The 20,253-nt window shown below is 40.3% G+C and overlaps 1 protein-coding gene across 1 annotated transcript in view; it reads right to left on the minus strand.

Moving 5' to 3' along the window:
• Window positions 1–2,297: 2,297 nt before the first annotated feature.
• OLFM4 (olfactomedin 4) overlaps window positions 2,298–20,253 on the minus strand; it is a 29,377-nt gene continuing 11,421 nt past the window's right edge. The window contains exons 4-6 of the mRNA XM_014608335.3: window positions 13,656–13,868; window positions 12,648–12,801; window positions 2,298–4,209 (exon numbers count right to left, since the gene is read on the minus strand). Coding sequence (XP_014463821.1) covers window positions 3,410–4,209; window positions 12,648–12,801; window positions 13,656–13,868 — 1,167 coding nt within the window. The 3' untranslated portion in view covers window positions 2,298–3,409. The remainder of the gene's footprint in view (window positions 4,210–12,647; window positions 12,802–13,655; window positions 13,869–20,253) is intronic.

The raw sequence follows: 20,253 nt of genomic DNA on the forward strand, positions 1-20,253 counted from the left end.
GCCCACAACACTATTTACAGACAGATGTAGCAAACAACAATTTGGGGAATAAGAGTGAAAGAGAGTCATAAAAACATTCATTTACACAGACCAAATCCATGGCTTACAATCAATTACTTTTTAATATCAATATACCTTGTAAATAAATAGGAAACATCTCAGAAATCCCTACTGAAGACTTCTTTTTATCTGTAATCAGTTGGCAATTTACCATAGATATCACAGAAGAAGTTGGCATTAATGTGAATTGTAAATTAGACCAGTCAACCAGAATTATGGCTTAGTGCATACATCTTAGGGGTTGCATCCCTTACATAACAGTCAGCATGTAAAAAGCAGGAAAGTATTTGTCTGAGAAGTAAATACTTGAATAATGGCTGGTGCCATCGACAGAGCAAAAGCTGAAAATAAGATGCTAGTACAGATATATAAGAAGAGGGTAGGCTATGAAGAGAATACAAAAATACTTGTACTTGCATGCTGAATAGGACTCAAGACAAACAACATGTGACAAGCCAGAGACAATTGTGTAACATTGTCTTGAAAAGATTTGAAAGGGAGCAGGGGGGATGTCAGGAACGCCAGAATGTGTGAAGATGAGGCTGAAAAGAGTTTGAGTTAGACTTCTAGGATTGTTATACACACGGCATGGGTTTAGTCCTTCAGGGTTGCATTCTATGCCCCCTAAACTGACATGGTGAATTTTTAATTGAAACCGTGGGTTTTATTTTTCTGTCGCAGTATACATGTCATTGTCCCGGCAGCCACAGGTGCTAGCAAGGGGCCTAATTGGGGGGATTTTTGGCAGGGCCTGCCCACCTTTCCCACAGCTGGGGAGCGAGTTGCCAGCCAGCTGAGCAGTTCCTGAGCTACGGAGGCCCCGATCCTTCCCTCCGCAGCAGTGGCGCCCCCTGGGGCTGGCTGGGTGGGCTGCTAGCGGGCCGGGTGCTGCCCCAGCTCAGAGGTGCCCAATCCAACTCTTCCCTGAGCCTGCCCAGGTTTCCAGCACCTTGTGCACCATCCCTGCCACCTTCTCTGGCTGCCAGCACACCCAGCTGCCCTCCTGCTGCCTCCCTGCACTGCCCCAGGGGCAAGCCAGCCCATTCCTGGGAGGCCTTAGGCATCCTGGTAGCTACAGGCACCTGCTAAAGGCGGAAGCAGTGAAGGGCCTGATCCTTTTCTTCAGCAGAGCCTGCCTGCCTCTCCCTCAGCCGGCTGGGGGGCGCGAGCTGACAGCTCAATGGCTGCAACATTCCAAGTTCCAACATTGCAAATAAAACTACATCAGGATGTGGTTGAGTTCGAGATGGTGCAAACTCATTTAAAAACCCCCAAATTCACATACGTGTAAAGTGTGACACTATTAAGCCACACAAAAGAACATTTTCATCACGTGTACATGGTAACATCATCATGTGTACAAACACCCTTAGTGCTATGAACTTGAGGGAAAAGGTCAGGTCATTAAAACATTTGGTTGAACAAAGTTTCAAGATTTGAATATAGACTGGATCTTGGGATCATGGGACTCATCATGACAAGGCTGAATTATGGGCTAGATGGGGCTACTGTTAACAGTGACAAAGGGAGAATTGGGGAAGGAATGTAAGGAGCTCTATTTTAAACAAGTTATATTTCAGCTCAGGGTTAAACATGTACAGGAGGAGGTCAGAGACACAACTTGATGCATAAATGGAAAAAGTATCAGATCAAGAATGGACCTTCAAAGAAATTTGTTTCTGAATTTGTTTCCAGGCTTCTGTTCATAGTGAAAAGTCGTGGTAATTATTGAAATAATTAACACCTCCCAGCACCTCAAATGTGGAGGGAGAATGAGCCTGCTGCCTTTTCTTTTATTAAACAGAGATTAATTTGGGCTGCTGTGGATTATTTACAAATCAATGTTAACTATGCTGGTTGATCAGATTACTGCATCAGCAACTCAATGGTTTTCAAATTCATTTTCAGATAACAGATGCTGATACCTGATAAGTGACAGCACCTGGCTTAAATGTGTGTCATCAACTCATCAGCCTCAGACCTCTCAAGTAAAATTGCAGCTTGGTGGAGAATCTTAACCAAACCAACCAGCATATATCTGTACAGGGAAATAAATCTTCTCTTACATGCTTGCTGACATATTGATTCACAGCTCATGTTGTTTCAGGAGCTATTTAAGCACTTGAAGCCAAATGAATGGAATGATTCTGTTTCAAAGGTTTGGTCAAGTTGCCTTCCTGCTGAGTCAAAAGTTTCCCATTTGTTACAACATGACTCAAAAAGCTACAGAACCCAAGTTGGATTTTTAAAATAATTCTTTATTAAGCAAAAATGAATCATTTACATCTACTTATGCAGATTTGTCTTGGGGCAAAGACATTGCTGTGCATCTAATACAAGAAATACAACATTCATAGCATTTTTGTAACTGGGCAGTTCCTTATTTCATATTTTCTGACATGATTAAGGGACAGATATTGACAATGAAAAAAACTTTTTAGAAACAGTAAATAAAAGTAAAGTAAGCACCCAGAATTATGGGATATAAATAGCATAGGTTGGATTCTCTCACTGTTGCTAATGGAGTTGCACCAAGAATGAATTTGACTCCAGGCTAATTGAGTTCAGATTAATCTAATTACAGAATGCCAAAAAAGGCTGAATGGAAGCATGCAGATAACATAGGTTCTGTTCTAGTGCAACATCTGGCATGCATAAAAGACCTCGCCTATAGATCACTGGGGTCAATGGAAATATGTCCATTGTATTCAGTTAGCATTGGATCAAGCCCCAAGGACATAGCAATGAGAACATGCAACTATTCAAGGTTGTTAATATATGCAGGTGCTTACTGGAGTGCAGTTTTTAAGAAAGTGATGTAGGGTAGTCCTGCTGTCTAAATACCTTAGCAGATTGCAAGAAAGGAATTATTATATATCAATGGCCTTTCTAGCACTTCATCTTAATCAATGAGTTCTCTTCATAGATCAAGTCTTAATTCTCTTCTAACTTTAATCCTTTAGCGGTATATGGGACCAATGTTATATATTATAATTAGCAGTATGTGGGACCAATTATATATATATATATGGAAATTCTTTTTCTTCCATATTTTGAACAATTATGAGGAAATGTAGTTTCAGCCTCTCTTTGTTACATCAAAATAGGCATTCACCTATCATCATTGTATTAAAGCACTAATTAAAACATGAAGAACCCCATCTTGCAAACAGTAATTCCCAGGTATAGCATTTATTATGATAAGTTATCTCTTCAGTGGCCTCATTTGTCATACTAAACCCCATGCCCAATTGCTAGTGCTCATTAGAACAAACCTAAAATTAGCATTAATATTTTCCAGAGGAATATCACACCTGTAATGGTCCAACTCTTCCATATATTCATATTACTATAATATAGGTTTAAAAGTTAGATCATGCCTAATAAGGTAGCCATCATTATAAATGTAAAGCCTTTGGTCACCAGGGCTGTAATTGATACTTTGGACTGTTTCTAACATTTTATCCATAATGATACTGATTTTACTTTCCTGTCCAGTCTTTGTGTCATAAGCGTAAAAGATTTCCTCTTTCCTGGTGTTCACAGTTCTTGTGGCATATAGAACACCACATATGATAAAGGCGCTGGAAACAGATGGCTTGTACTGTTTTGTCTGCCAAGTATTTAGCACATCAAGTGAGGTCTCATTGAGTTTACTAATCACAATGTTACCAGTGCTGGCCTCAGTTGAATAAATTACCCACAATCCATTTTCATCCACAGACAAGTCCATATCTTGCCACGTAACACTAGCATAAGAGAAACGGTTACCATAAGCAGCATTTGGCAGAGCTTTCCTCAAAACTATGGTATTCGTATTTAAATCAAGTTTGGCTATCTCTCTTGAACCATAATAATTAAAGTACATGAAATTTTTGTAAACTATAGTGCCACTGCCATCCCCCAATGCCACTCGGTACTCTCTAGGATTTTTGTATAACAACAGGTCGTCATAGGAATTGTAAAGCCTGTAATATTCTAAGTATCTTGCATCTAGATTCAAAGGTGCAACCCAGTAAAGGTCCTTCTCAGGGGTAAGAGGAGAGTAATCCCTTCCCCAGGCACCATACTTGTAGGAAAATCCTCTCCAGTTCAACTGTATATTATAGGGTTGGCTGACATTGAGAAGTCCACCATGAGTACAGCTACCTGAAAACAAAGAGAAAATACAGGGTTTCAAACTGGTATGCTTATGAAACAGGCTTTTATGCAGTCCTTTTTAAGAACTCACTTTGCTGAAAAGAACAGAAATGCATATTTTGATTGTAAAAGATTCCACTAGTGATTGCACTAGTGTAAAAGATTCAGTGTGCATCTGTGCTGCTTTCACTACTGTCATTGCTTCAGAAAAACACATGGTATAATTTACATCACTTTTGTGTACCAATATACATTACACCTGTATAATGGAAAGGTGAATAAGCAGTTATTGCAGAGTAGTTGCTGGCAGTAGACAAGTATTATTGCTCCTTGCTGTAACATGCCTTTTAGCAAACAGCTACCACAGGATGGAAATAGAAAAACCCTAAAGCAGTGCAACTTATATCAGTAGAATTTTACTTTGATTCTTTCAGGGTGATTTTACATGTGATTGGACAGAGTTACCTCCATTTAGGAGTTTCCTTGGTCTATCCACTCCTTTTTTACGCCAATATAACGTTAACTGGTGTAAATGTTTCATCTATTCAGGCTCTCAGCCTGTTTTAGCGATATAGTGCTCCTAGGCACAATTCACTTGAACCATGTTCATGCTGAAAAAGCAACAGCAACAAATTATAGACATCAATACCCTTTGTCAGTACCCACTTAGAAAAACAAGTGATCAGTTTGCCATTCCAAATATGCAACCAAATTTCTGTTTCCACGTATCAAAGGTACTCACAAGATAAACTATGAAATCATACATGCTATTCAATTTCAGGATGAAAATATGGAAGACAGGGGAAAGAGCCTCTTAAGTCACTGTACATCAATGAGAGGTAATTAGTGATGCTGCCCTGACTCTATACATCAGTGAATTCTAGGAGGAGGGAGAGTGGACAGAAGCAGCAGTTCCAGCGGCTCATTTCAAATTAGCATGCTGCTGTCAAAATCACAGCTTTAAAGCAATGCTTCACAGTGGCCATGTCTATACAAGATGCTGACTGCGCAGTTGTTACTGCGCAGTCATTTAGTACTTGCATACCCAAGTACATCACAGTTCATGCTCCGTGACACTACTGCGCAGTAGTAACAAGCTACTGCGCAGTCAGCATCTTGTGTAGATGCGGCCAGTGACTTCCATCTGAGGCCCTCAGAGAAATCACAGACACTAATAGGCACAATCTCACTACATCCCTATAAAGTATAGGTACATAGTTCCCTCAGTTCCCCCAAGACCACAAGCCCAAGTTTAACCAGGGCAGTCCTGGTTTTTCATACAATGTCCTAAGAACATCTTTCAGAGCCACTGATCCTTGTTTTTTGTATTTCATCCATCAAAATTGTTCATTTTTTTTATTGCTGCACAAATCTTGTTCAGGATGTATAACTCTTACCAACAGAATTTGCTCTGTGTTTACCAAGACCAAACAGCCCAGTGGCATGAGCATGTAGGGTGATGAATAGGTTTGGAAATGAAGAGTAAATTTGAACACATTTGGGCATTAGCAGTTCTTCAAAGCAGTTCTTTGGCTCAAGGTGAATGCCAGTCACACTTGTCTATTGTGTCCTGATGAAGCCAGAACACAAAGTTACTGGAAAAAAATCTTCTGCTCAGAAATATGCAGATAGCTGGTGAGTCAGAAGCTGCCACCAGCAACACTAACACTGTTTTTTAAGGTGTACTTTTGCCTGACTCTGTAACTCTTCAGGGAAGTTGTCACTGAAGTGACCCAGATTTTTATTTTAAAAATATGGTTACCTCGGGTAACAGAGACACTGCTAAATGACCTGCACACATTAATACAGCAAGTTAGTGATCCTTCCAAGAACAGGACCATGATTTCCTGATTCTGTCAGGTGCTTTAACTACTAGAGTATGTTTCTTCTTACAGCAGAAGCCAAGCAAGACCTGAATGTCATGTTTCAGTTAATTGATCATGGTGATGGCTGTTGACATCATTAACACCTAGATCAACATAACTGTAGCACACTCCTTTGGTTAAGGTGCCATTGATGCAAGTCACTTGTATTTTTGATTTAGAAAATATTGAGTGACTAGCCAGCCTGTGATGAGGCCAGAAGAAGTGTCCAGAGCACAAATATAATATGATTATCAGTCTTAGTGCAGAAGACAAACAATAATCATATAGAGACAGAAGTATCCTTTCCCACCACTAGCTGGTCCATGCTTAAGCTGTGTTGAAGAACATCTATGGATCAGAATATGGAAGCTTCAGCAGCTACTACCTACACAAGATTAAAAGATGCCTGGGCTTGTGAGCAGAAACATCTCCTGAGCAGCTCACAAACAGATGGGAATGATTGGAAAACACTTGCCATCTGGAGAAATCTGGTGTCTGCCAAATACCAAACACTCCTCCAGGGGCAGAGGGATCAAAGTGAACCCCAGCAGGATGATTTATCAGTATTCAGAGAGAGGGTTGAACTGCTCTGGTCTAGAGTCATTTGTCATTTCTCTGTGGCCTTTCATAGGAATCCTGATAATTCTGCAGAAGCTACTGAGAATGTGTAGTTAGCTGTAACCATGGTATTTTGTGAATACTTTGAGGAATAAAACTCTGTCTTCCTTCCTCCTCTAAGAAACCCTACTACTTCTTTCTCGCAGGTGTATATATTTCCCTCATGTCTCTTCCCAGCCTGATCCCTTGTGCCAAAATGTATTGTGTGGAGAGAAAACTCACCCACTAACCTTGCTGAGAGTCCCTGATCTGGGTGGGATCAGATTTGAATTGGGAGCTCGCTGGGTGCTGAATCACTGCATCATCCACTTGTCACTTTGGTCATACTTTTCATGGTAAGTGCCAAGAATTTGTAGGGCTTTATTGGCCACAGGTAAGGTTCCTGATAGAGAGGATGTTACAACTCTTTATGCCACTGATCAGTCTTCTTCCCCTGGAGTTCTCTGCTGGAAGGTGAGCTGAATTTTTTTCTTTTAATGAAAAATGCTGTCAACTATGGTTCCAATTCAGCATTGCAAATCATCATCCTTGGCTTGGATCAGCACATGCTTATGTGCTTTCCTGACTAAAGATGGACCACAGAGACATTCATTTCCAAATACTACACTAGGGAAACCACTGCTCACCCAGTCAGGCTGTATCTTCAGAAATGGCACTTAGGATGGCTAATAACATGGCCACAGTACTTGCCAGGGATACAGATGCTTGGATGTGCTTATGTATTGGATAATGCAATTTAAGAAAGATAATGCAGAGAAGAATGCAAATTGGTTTGCAGTTTGCCAGCTCTATGAATCATTTTGAGCAGTTTGCCTTATATCTCTATTGTGTATTGTTACCTCCCGGCATTATAGTTCGTTCTTAACTCTGAACATATTAAATCTATTATGGCACTTAAAATCACAGCAATCTTATCTCAGAATTAAATGGTTATTAAATGCATCTCAAAAACGTTGATCTACTTAGAAAGATACTGCACCAAACCTTGCAGGTACTGAAGCATTATTGAACTCATATATATGCAACATCAAATCATTTTTCTTGTCATTAAACAGAACACCATTCCAGCTTGATTTTAATAATTCATACATTGTTTCATAAATAAAAAACAAACGTGTATACAGCAGAGAGACCTTTTTTACAAAAGAAATAATAAATTATTATTTCTTCCCTTAAAGAGATCTCTCTGCTGAACACTTGTTTGTTTTTTATTTATGAAACAATGAATTATTAAAACAAAGTTAGAAGCCTGCTCAGTTTTAATGATATCAAGAATTATTGGAGGTGCCATGCAGCCTATGCTTGACTTTGATTTTTTGAAAACTCTTTCAGAAACATTTTTTGTTTTTAAATTCTGAGATTGGTCTGGGAAGCTGATCTGTCTTCTGCACAGTTCAGAGAAATTTATTGTTGTTTATTTGATCTAAACTTCCCTTCCTTGTCTGGATGGTCTGGAAAAATCCACAAAAGAGCAAAAGTCTCATGTAATCTTGTAAATATTAGGAGGCACTTGAAATGTTTCTGTGTGAGTTATTCAAAATTTTCTTCCTCCTATCTTCACTGTGTTGAGCCCCTGTTAATTGAAATCCTGGTGTGTGAATGTCATGGTTTGTTTCTCCATCAGAGCTAAATTTTGAGGCAGGCTGATATTCATATGTGGAATAAAGTAGAAGGGGGCAAGAACGTATGCTATTCCTTCATAGCAAGTGATTTATCTTGGGTGTGGTTATGCAAGGGACTGGAGGGCAGCATGCCTGCCTCCTGAGTTTATGGATGGTGAAGCGGTGTGGAGATGACAGGAATAGGCAGAGCCTTAGCTCTACATCCTCAGTGAGCCAGCTTCCCAGCTATACATGCAATTTAGGGGTAGCTTTAGCAGTAAATGGCTACAAGATCCCCTACTTCCAAACATTCCCAGAGAGAAGAGGAAATCAGAAGAAACTTGTAACTGTTTGAGCCACAATTTTTTTCTGAGCAACTCCTGGGATAGCAGAGCCAGGCTTGCAAAATAGTCTTCTCCGGGAAGGGCACAATATTATTCCTTCTGATTGCTGCACATAGATCCACACAGCCCTGTTGACTTCCCCTAGTATCGCTAGGGCTGCACATAGGCACAGGGGTCTAATCCACATGGATGAGACTGCAGAACTGAGCCCGTGTTTGTAATGATGCCCTGAAAGTATCTGGTACTACAAATCCGTGAAAGTTAGTAGTAATTTAGGCACTGATCTTTCCAATGATAATTCATAAACCCACGTTAGTTCAAGACTTAGTCTGCATACTCAGGCCTGGGGTAAATGAAATCAGCATGATCCTGAAACAGAGACCTCTCCCTGGTGAGAGCTGTATACCAGTAACCTGAAATCTGGTATTAGTTCCTGAAGGAACAAAAAAAAAAGCAGCTTTGCTCTTCCATTTGCCTGTCAGCGTCTCCTCTGACTCACCTCTCTCTGCTGACTTTCTCAGATCACTTTAGTCAGATGTGACAAAGCCTGCTGCTAAGCCCTCAATGAACAATTACTGAGCCCTCATCTCTATCCACCTGTCCTGATGCAGTTGGTGAAAATCAGCACAAACGAGAGAAAGCCATTCAGCTTGTCAAAGGGATGGTAGAGTTTGGATAAGTATTTCTGCCATAAATACAGACAATTTCTGGGGACTGTAGCAGGAACCATAACTTAAAGTCTTTTTTATTATACATGCATTGTATGAATCCCAACTCAGGGAGATTCAGATTTAGAAACCTGCAATCAGAGGGCAGAGAAATTGGCACACACTGCTTTCTTTCTCATGTGCTTCTTAAGAACAAGCCCCCCATGTGCCCTGGGGAGACGGTGCCTGAGGGAAGGCCACATTCAAAACACTAACATAGTGAGTAACTTTAATTACATTCTCCTTCAACTCATGGTCTTAGACAACGTGGAGATTTTCCCATCTCTCCTAAGTCCACATTACCACAAAAATATGCACATGCATATGTTTATGTGTGCACATGCATTTGTGTGTGTGTGTGTGTGTGTGTGTGTAGGTGGGAGAGGGGATATCTGAAAACAGAACAGAGTCAATTTAATACAAATATTATAAATAGAATATGAAAGAAAAGCAGAGGAAGGCCGAATGGTTTGGCAAGAACTCAAGTGCAAGCAAGTTTGTGAAGAAAATGTATGGAAATCTGTCCTCAGATATGGAAATGAGCACTAGGGACTTTGACAGCCCATGTGAAGCCTCCAGAAGGATGCATCCAGAAAACCCAATGCACTCATTCACCCCAAGTCCCTTTGCAGCACCTTTTCCCTCCCACTTGTCTCAGTGAAGAATATGTTCCATATTGCATGCAGTCACTCTAGAAAGTTTCCAGCAGTTCAATATGAAATGAAAACTGCTGCCCGCTGCACAAAGAATGAACATACCTGCCCACTTATCCCTCTCCACCTAGCACATGAAGCCAAGAGAAACAAGCTTAGAGTGTGAATCTAAATCTAAGTAATTACATAGACTACTATCTGAGCAGCTGCACTCCCTAACAGTAGGCTGACCATAAGGAAATCCAGGACAGCCAGGACATTCATCCAGGACGCCCCTTCTCCCCCGTCCTCCCTACACTCTCCCACGTAGGCAGGGATGGGGCAGCGTGCCAGGCTTCGTGCTACACCAACTCCCAGCCAGACTGTATCCTTCAACTGCTGCGTTTCTGGGATGTACATTATAATTCTCAACAGCTGGGTGGGAACGGCCTCTGAAATCCAGGACTGTCTGGGCTAAACTGGGACATATGGTCACCCTACCTAATAGGCAGGGCACAGCCACTATTCCAGCCCCAGCCAGTGTAGAAATCATGTCACTAAATACTCCCCTCAAGGAGAATTATAACCACTGGATTTACCTAACGGCAGACCCAGAGACTGCACTTCCAGCCTGCTCCCAACATTTTTAACTAGGTGGCAGCCCAGCTGTGCCATGGAGAATTTCTCTACATAGCCATGCATTGGAGGTCATCTACAGCCCCTGCACTATTGACAGAAGTAACATTTTCAGCTCATGTATATTGTCATAGTTCAGCTGAAGTCAGTGGAACTATGACAGTTTATACCACCTGAGAATCTAGCTTTCCAAGTCATTCCCTACACTGTGAAAGCCACTGCACTGAACAAACAAGCTACAGTCCAGTCAACCAGGGAAGAAGTCACAGGCACCCATATACCCCTGAAGTACACAATGCTATTGTTAAAGACTTTAGTACTTTTCAGCTGTAATAAAAGCTAACTGAAGTTAGGCTGAGAAGAAAAAGGCAGCTTTTCTCTCCACACCATCACCTTCAATAAATCAATGAGGTGCCTTTCAAATACTTTGAAAACACTACATTTTTCACTGAACCATGTTAAGCATTTTCTAAGGATTATAGAAGGCCTTTAAAGTTTTTTTGAATGTAGGATATTTTTTTTTGTCTGACCCCACAGATATGGTGGTGATCGTATTTTCCGTCAAAAATGAGCTGAAGTAGTTGCCCAAAGTGCTGGCACAACTCCAAGGAGGTCATTAAGGAAAGTTTTCTGAAGCAAGGGGAAGCTTTTTCTCTTATCAATTTATCTGTCCTTCCAGTGGGAAACCTGAACTAACTAACCTGAAGGTGATGAGAGATTAGCCCTGGTAAGCAGTATAGCTTTACTATCTGTATATTAGAAAGTCCCTTCCCCAGTTAGTGTGGCTCCCTTCTGATTGTTTACCAAATTATCAGGGATGAAGGGAAAACCAGATTTCTTCTCCAACGGTTTTATATTCATAAAAGATCTTTCTCTTTTATAACAATTGTAAAAAATAGAAACCATATAAATATATACAAGGGATTATCAGGGCTTGAAAAACTCTCAGTGCATGGGAAGGTTTCCCAGAGGTAAATACACTATTAATGTCCACAGAGGTGAAGCTGCTTTTTTGTTAAAAAAAAAAAAAGAATTAAGGGAAAATCCTGGTTCCACTGAAGAGAACAGTAAAAATACTGTTGACTTCAGTAGATCCAGGATTTCGGCCTATGGGTTTCTATAGATTTCATAGACATTAGGGCTGGAAGGGACCTCGGAAGATCATCAAGTCCAGCCCCCGGCCCAAAGGGCAGGAAGTCAGCAGGGGTCATAGGATCCCAGCAAGATAAACACCCAAATGTCTCTTGAAGGCGTTCAAAGTAGGTGCTTGAACCACCTCTGGCGGCAGTCTACTATGTGCTTGTTCACATTCTAATTAGAACTCAATTAATCGAGTCTGTTCCATGTTCTCATTAGAATGCTCCGATGTCACATCACCATCACGTGTATTAAGCCCCCACGCATTTCACAATGGCTGCGGGGGTACTTTATGTAAACCTCATTGAATGAGCTTTATATAAAGCATCCTGTGACTGTTTTGAAATGTGCAAGGGCTATCCAGGAACCGCTCTAATTAAAATGCCCCACCCCCCATCCTCCAGCACGTGTATAGGCAGCCTATATCTCTAGCCTTCAGGGTCAAGATGAATCTTCTGCATGTGAACCCTATGTAACGTACAACTATGCTTGAACTTGAGTACAAACAGCTTCAGTGTAGCCACTGCTGTTCAGAATTTCTCAGGTAGCAGGAAAGTGAAATCCACAAAGTCCAGATCACTTTCATGAAAGCTAGTAAAATCAGAGCTGGTCAGAAAACCCATAATGTTCCCACAGTTGGGAAGTGTTTACAAAAGAGGCCAGTACAAAATTTCATGCTTCTTTGCTACTTCCTAGCTGGGAAATAGTAAGAATTGGTGAAAGCATTTTTCTTCAGTTCTCAGTTTTCATATTAACCCACTACCAAAAATGTTAGTAGGTGTCTGGTAAATGTTTCATGTGCTGTGTGTTATCATTCTCATTATATTTAATATTAATAATCAATTAATTTGCTCTTCCTCCTACTTCTCACATTTCTTCATATGTGGCCAATAAAAGCAATGCTTACCTGGTGGGAAATAGGGTACTTCTATGGTCTTATTGCTGTTCCCTTCACATGCCTTCAACTGATTCTGCAGATACACAATTTGCCGACGAATTGCAAGGATATTGTTTGTGTCCATTGATTCCATATCATTCACTATGAGAGTCAGATTCTTGATCTAGACAAACAAAAAAATTAGAATTAAATTCTGTAATCATTTTAGGCAGGGTTTCTCATTTCACAGAAGATGCTACAGAATAAGCTTTTAGGATACATTTGATAATGTCTAACAAGGAAATGCTTGTAATTCTGAAACTCAATCATGTACCATAATGCAAAATATTGCAATAAAAATAATAGACTCATAGGGTTGGAAAAGACCTCAAAGGTCATCTTGTCCAACTCCATGCATGAAAACAGGAATGCTATTCCTGTCCACTAATGCTTACCCCAGTATTAACCTTTCCTTGAAATGTTACCTCCCCAAGTAAATAAAATATTCTCTTATCCATGGCTAAAGAGGACAATGAAGACATTAATTATATTTTACCTACTAACTGCTTTAACTTTATTGTCACTATTCATTCCAGGTGAATGATAAATTACACTCTTGAAAATGTGATTAATTGTATGTTGGGAAGGTGAGTCTTTTCCAGTTCCTGATTTTATATTCATTGGGCTACTATCGTAGTCATGAGAAGTTAACTTTTAAATTATTTGAGTTAAGGAGCAGCAGCTGACAGCCAGAGGAGCCTACAAATTAATATTTATTAAATAATTTAGTCAGAACTTTTATTCAATAGGGCATTCAAGAACTTTAGCTTTCAGGTACATGAATGAAAAGGAGGTTCAAGTTTCCATTTCTGCCATATACAAAGAAAAAATACAGATTTGTTTTAAATTACACCAAGGGAAAATCCAGAATAATTCCACTGACAACAACTGGAGACAATGATGAAATAATGTAGTGATATAACCAAGAAAAAAAATTGTAATTTGAACCTGAATGGCTCAATAGTACTCTTCCAATACCTCCACATATAGTTGTTCAACGATCACGTTACTTCCACCAAGTGTCAATTTCAGCTGAGTAATTAGTTTCTCCATTTCTATGATTTCCATTTTCAGTAACTGGAAGTCCATTTCAGTATAAGAAACACTGTTTTTCTCCATATGTTCCACCTTGATAGTTAGATTTTGGATTTTTTGTTCATACAATTCCACTGTTTTCATGTACAGTGTAACCTAAAGGTAAGCAAATTTTCCAATTCAGGTTAGCAAATATAACATGGATGCTTGACATCTTTATTCCACACATACAAGTGGCATCAGGGCTACATATACACAAAATGCCAAATTTGGCTCCTTTTTAGATCTGTGCAATCATATTGAAGTCTCATAAGGATTACTTGGGTATAATTGAGAACAGACTTTGTGGATAATTTTTTATTCCTCAACCATGTTTCCTCTAGGGCTAGGGACAGACATTCAAAAACACTGAGCATGAACTGATTCAATCTTGGCAGGTTAGTCTAACCTGGCTAGGCTGAACCAGTTTGTAAGTGAACAGACATCCCCTCTGGACTGAAGAAATGTCAGCACATGCCTGCAGTGGCTCTGGCTAGAAGCTGGGGGGTGCTAGAGCAGCCCTCCCTTCCCTTCCACGATGCTGAGCTGAGGGAGGCATGGCCAGGCCCCTGAAGGGTGCTCTTATTAGGGAGGGGCCCTCCCTCCGAGAAACCACCAGGCAGTTGATAGCACAGTATGTATGACCCCTAACTCAGTGTTTATCAGCCCATTAAGAAAACAAAAAAAACAAAAGCTTCACAGCTACCTATTGATTAGCTCCAAAAAGTCCTAAGTGGGCACAGTCCTGTCTACCTTTGTCCTGTCTGCTACAGCACCGTAGCCAGCATGTGATATGCTAGCTAATACTGAGAGGTGTCTGAGTAAGGCAGAGGGGAGGGGAGAATCCCTGCTTAGCAGGGAGCAGTGAGAAGCCAGGTAGATGCCTGCAGTCTTTGCCAGAGCTCGAGCCAGGGAGCAGAGGGTAGGGGCCAGCCCTCTGGTGGAGCAGAGCGCCCAGCCCAAAGACCATGCTGGGATGCTGTGGGAATCTGGTTTAACTTAAACCAAGAAGGGGTCTGGGATAGACATTGCATAAACCAGTTTTAGCCAAATCAGTTAAGTCTGATATTACATTCAATCAGGTTTATCTCAAACCAGTTTCAGCCATTTTCAAACTGGTTTACATTCACTGAATATCTGTTCTATTACAGGTTTAAACCAGTTTATGATCACTTAAACCCGTTTATGTGTAATGTCTGTCTCTAGCCTGGAAGATAACTTTTATACCAGTTTTGTGTAGAATTTATGGGGCCAGATTCCAACAGATAACTGCAGTGATAATTTAATATGAAGGACTTAACTGAAAAATATTAGTGTCCTGACAAATCTTAGAGAGGTTTCCAAATGCTGACATTTCTTTCCAATGACTGCAAGGAACACTACATCAGAAAACATTTTATATTTGATGCAACTCTTTTCTTAAATAGATCTCTTTGGATCCCCTTAAAAAGTAGTTTTAGCTTTACATACTTTTTAAAATACAGCAATTTATCCATCCCAAAACTAATTTAAACTAAAGCTATTTGAGATGAAAAAATACTTTCAACCTTTAGCTTGAATAACTTATACAGCCAGTTCTTCAGCTGTGGAACCATTAAACAGATGGTTGGATAAATATACTTTCAAAATATGTATCTGCTAATGCAATGGTCACTGTGCAAATCGTGTAAAGAGCAATGTCAAGAGCTTCTTATAGATATGAAATATTTTCTAGAAAATCAGAGTTCCACAAAAATTAACAGTTTGGGAAAAATATAATTCTGTATTCTATATGTTTCATACTACTTAAAATGTGCCCATTTGCCTTTAAATGATTCTGATGGCCCTGCAAAAGTTGGAGAATCTCTCAACAGCTACTAATATGTCCCACTAGTAACTCTGCAGTTATGGCCTAAGAAGACATGTCTATTATATGCCCCTATTTTCAGATGTTTATCATACCTTTAAATCTTGCCTTTCTGTCTGAAATTGCTTATGAATATGTTCAGCCCAAAAATTTAAAAATCAATTTAATCATTTTTGCATGATATTAACATGAATTAAAATGTTTTTCATCTGTCAATAATGTTTCCATTCCATTTTAAACAAGGCCACAGCTCATAAATGTTCTTCTAAAATTTTGACATGGGGAGAGTTTTTATTAAAACTAAAGCCTTGCTGCTCTACTGTCCTTATGTTATCCTGTCCAGATTCCCAACTGAGACTTTGGAATAACTACAAAAGAAACTTCCTTTAAATAATTCTTTCCAAGGTTTACACTAAATCCAGCGTGTGCTAGTACTGGACTTTAATAGTTTAGTAAGTAGTGCATATATACTCATGCTGGATAGATATGATCAATTCAGCCCATAATTCTGTGTCTTGGTATTGAATCTCAGTGATTTACTTGAAAAAGCAGAGCCTAAGATAAGAAAATACTCTTTTCAGAATTGTAATTTTCAATGCAACCGTATCTCAGCTACTTTTCAAATCAGAACAAACACTCTGTGCATGATTCCTTACACATATAGAAAATATTTCATGAACCATCTTATGCCCTCAGACATAAAATTTATGCATTCCCATGCTTTTCAACTGGGATTTCTAAACATGTTTTCAAACCCAAATATGGACCAGATCCTGAGCTGACATAAATTTGGGATGGTCCTACAAATTCTAATGGACCTACAATGATTTATCCTAGCCAAGAATCTAACTGTCTGTGTCATCTATTCCCAATCTGTATACATTGGAATCTACTCCCAATCCTGTAAAAATTCAGGCTAAGGGATAACTAAACCATATATTGGCCCAAGGCACATGACCCCTTTAAATATTGCCTTTCTGTCTGCTAGTTATGCCTCTGCTTTGAGCAAATGAACAAACTGCAGACAGTAAAAGGGGCCCGGACTACCTGTGGAGGAATTAACACAGAGTTACTGTCTGTTCACCTGCTCTTACCCCACATTAAAGCATTTTTCTGCATGAGTAAAACGGGTTTGCCACAGTGTAGTTTTCACTACTCCGAGCTAAAAGCAGGCAGATGGACAGTTACCACAAATCAGCTGCTCTGTGATAAGACCACGATCCCTTCTAATTCACTGCAGTTTGAACATTTGTTCTTCCCCATAGAGACTGTCTCTCTGATGACTGTTCCATTGTATGGCAGTTAGACCCATTCATCCTTAACACTTTGTAAACACTGGTCTTGTGACTGTGAGGCTGGTTAGATAACCAATAAAAATATAGCAAATGGAGGGCACAAACTACTAAACTAAGGTAGTTTCACTCAGTCCAGTAGATAATTACTTCTAAAAGAATGGGTGTAAAACTCCACCGGTATAAGTTATATTGGGCATGTCTACACGAGACATTTAATGCATGAGACATTTAATGACTAAATAACTGCACAGTAAATGTCTTGGCATCTACACATGCATCACTATTAGGAGATACAAAACTAATAAACTCCGCAGCAGGGTTATACTCGTAAATACCTGGTGCAGAGTTTTTTCATGCACACCAGCACACATGAGGATGCTGCCCCAGCTGGCTGGGGCACAGGGTGCTTCAGCGCAAAGCTAGCCAGCAGGGAGCCCCTTTACTGAAGCACACTTGTGCCCCAGCCAGTCATTCTGCAGAACCTGAAGCTGGGTTGGAGCAGCTCTGGGCTAGCAGCCTGACCCCCCAGATCCCCTACCAGCATGGGCTGCTCCAACCAGGCTCCATGTGCTGTGCATGAATAAACTCCGGATCAATATACCCCAGAGATTTTTGCTTTTGGGCACACATTCGAAAAGAGCACCCAGAAGCACAAAAACTCCAGAGCTATAAGCTCCAGAATTTATTCATGAGCATAAATTGCAGATGTCATTTGTCCTTAGACCATTAAGACATAACCAATTAGTTAACACAAACATGATATTATTTGCTTTCCGGTCACCTGGTGGCCAGGTCCAGTAATGGAAGCCTAGAGTTTGGGCTACCCCTTGTTCATACTATCTCAGTCCATGACATAATGAAATGCAGTGTGCATCAGTTCACAAAACTAATGCAAATTGCATTGAGATTTATAATCTTCTGTCCATACCCTGATTCTGTCTTTGGTGATTGTCCCTGATCCTCTCAGACAGGCCAACACACCCTCTCAAAAATCCAACACGTAAACCACATTTTAGGATACACGTCAATAATCATTAGCGGTCACGCTGATACTCTTCACAGAGATCTTAGATAGAGTGTAAATAGTGCACAGGACTTGCACCCTTACAGAACTAGAATGAAGCTACTTCAGGCATACTCCAGACTAATTCCTGCTATGGTTTTCCTCTTTCAAGTGCTGGCACACTAAGGCCATGAAAGGGGCAAGGAAAAAAACATATAATGTTCATTTATTGCCCTTGGTATTTATCAACACAGGTTTCTCAGCATGCAAACAGACACTCCTCCAACATGCAGTTGGAGGATGGAGGGGGGGGACTGAAGAAGCAGAAGGAAGACATAAAATGGAAAACTGTGGAGACTGAAACTAGGATGGAAGTGACAGGAGCCCACCATTCTGAAAAGTTACATCTGCAAGTGCAACAGCCTCAGGGAAGTTTGACTTCTACAATCACATGACAAGATTTCACCTACATGTGGGCATCAAGGAGGATTTTCTAACAGAATAATCTATTTTGGACAGAGTCTTTATCTGTGTTGGGAAGGTGTGCTTTCTTTTCCCATTATTATTATTGCATGAGGATGTCCTGGGCTTAGTGGCTCCTACTGAGAAAGGCACATTTCCCCCCTGCATTTAAGTTCCTATTCTCTTCCTTCTTTTAAGGGACGCAAAGTGAGCCAAGCTCTCTCATGCTGAGAAGAGCTGATTCCTACATTATTTTTAAAGGTTAATTTGTTCATAATCATAATTAGAGTGGCAAAGGTTCAAGTTGCAAATGAAAAATTAGCCTGATATTTTCAGCCTACAGTTTGAGCTGATTTGGAATATGAGAGCATCTTTTTATCTGTGAACTCCATTGCCTGCTGAATTTATAAAAGGGCCCCCTTGCTTGTTGAATTAGCAGCCTACAATCAGGCAAAAGGTTAGAGATTCAATCAGGTTGTTTATTTGGGACTTGCAGTACATGTACAGCATCTCTTAAAGGGTCCAATCCTTTGGTTTTTACTTGGGAAGAACTCCTGTTAGCTGCAAAAGGAATTGAGACAAAGCAAGTAAGGGAAGGAGGACTCCCCACCACTACTACCACCACCACCACCAGCAGCAGCACATCAGGATTAGGCACCTTAGTCCACTTAGATACCAAATAGAATAAAATCTGGCTATAGTAGAATATAGGCTTCCTATATACATGCTCCAATGTGTTCTACTTGGAACACATCAGAGCAGACTAAATCTTCTTTAAAAGTTACAGTTTAACTTTAAGTTTAGTTAAAGGGGGGGTGTTTTAACTAAAGTTTACTGAAGAAGTAAAAGCATCCCATGGCCATTTTTAAGAACACGGGAACTTAATACATGTGATGCTGTGGTGTTTTAACTATAGCAGCTCTCCAGGAACCACTCTAATTAAAACTCCCCCCTACACCCAAGCACATGTATAGGCAGCCTTGGTGCCTGAAGTTTCCTTAGTTGCTTCAAATTCTACAGCAGTCTAATAAAAGCCCATGCAGCATAAAGAGAGGTCCAGGTTGAAAAACTAAATCTTATTTGAACGTCCCCAAAATGTATTGAAGTGAGGGCTGGAGCTAGGGTTTTGGTTCAGGCCGATCTCACTATAGAATTAGAAAATGATTTTTTTTTTGGTGTTATTCCTTTAATTTGTTTGTCCACTACACTCCAGAAATCCTCTACAGAAAGGATGTGGATGAATTGGAGAGAGTCCAGCAGGGGGCAACAAAAATGGTGAGGGGGCTAGGGCACATGACTTATGAGGAAGGGCTGGTGGAACTGGGTTTATATAGTCTTGAAAAGAGGATACTGGGAGGGGATTTAACAGCAGTCTTCAACTACCTGAAGGAAGATTCGAAAGAGGATGGAGCTGGACTGTTCTCAGTGGTGGCAGATGACAGAACAAGGAGCAATGGGCTCAAGTTGCAGCAAGGGCAGTTTAGGTTAGATATTAGGAAAAATGTTCTTACTAGAAGGGTAGTAAAACACTGGAACAGGTACCCAGAGAGGTGGTGGAATCTCCATCCTTGGAAGTTTTTAAGATGTGGCTAGACAAAGCCTTGTCTGGGATGATCTAGTTGGGGATGGTCCTGCTTTGAGCAGGGGGTTGGACTAGATGACCTCCTGAGGTCCCTTCCAACCCTAATTTTCTATGATTCTATTATTCCATTAACTTGAAGAGGGCTATATCATGCATGCCAGTAGAGTCTAACCACTTTTTTAAAAGAGAAAGCTGAGGTCTGAAAAAAACTCTAAAACTCCAGCTATCACTACTTATTCCTTACTCTAATAAAGATCCCATTGCAGAGCTTCACTTCCATAGAAGATTGGCCTCAAGTGCATCTCATGTCAGTC

This window comes from Alligator mississippiensis, chromosome 1 (genome assembly GCF_030867095.1).
Source record: "Alligator mississippiensis isolate rAllMis1 chromosome 1, rAllMis1, whole genome shotgun sequence".
In the NCBI taxonomy this organism is placed as follows: Eukaryota; Metazoa; Chordata; order Crocodylia; family Alligatoridae; genus Alligator; species Alligator mississippiensis.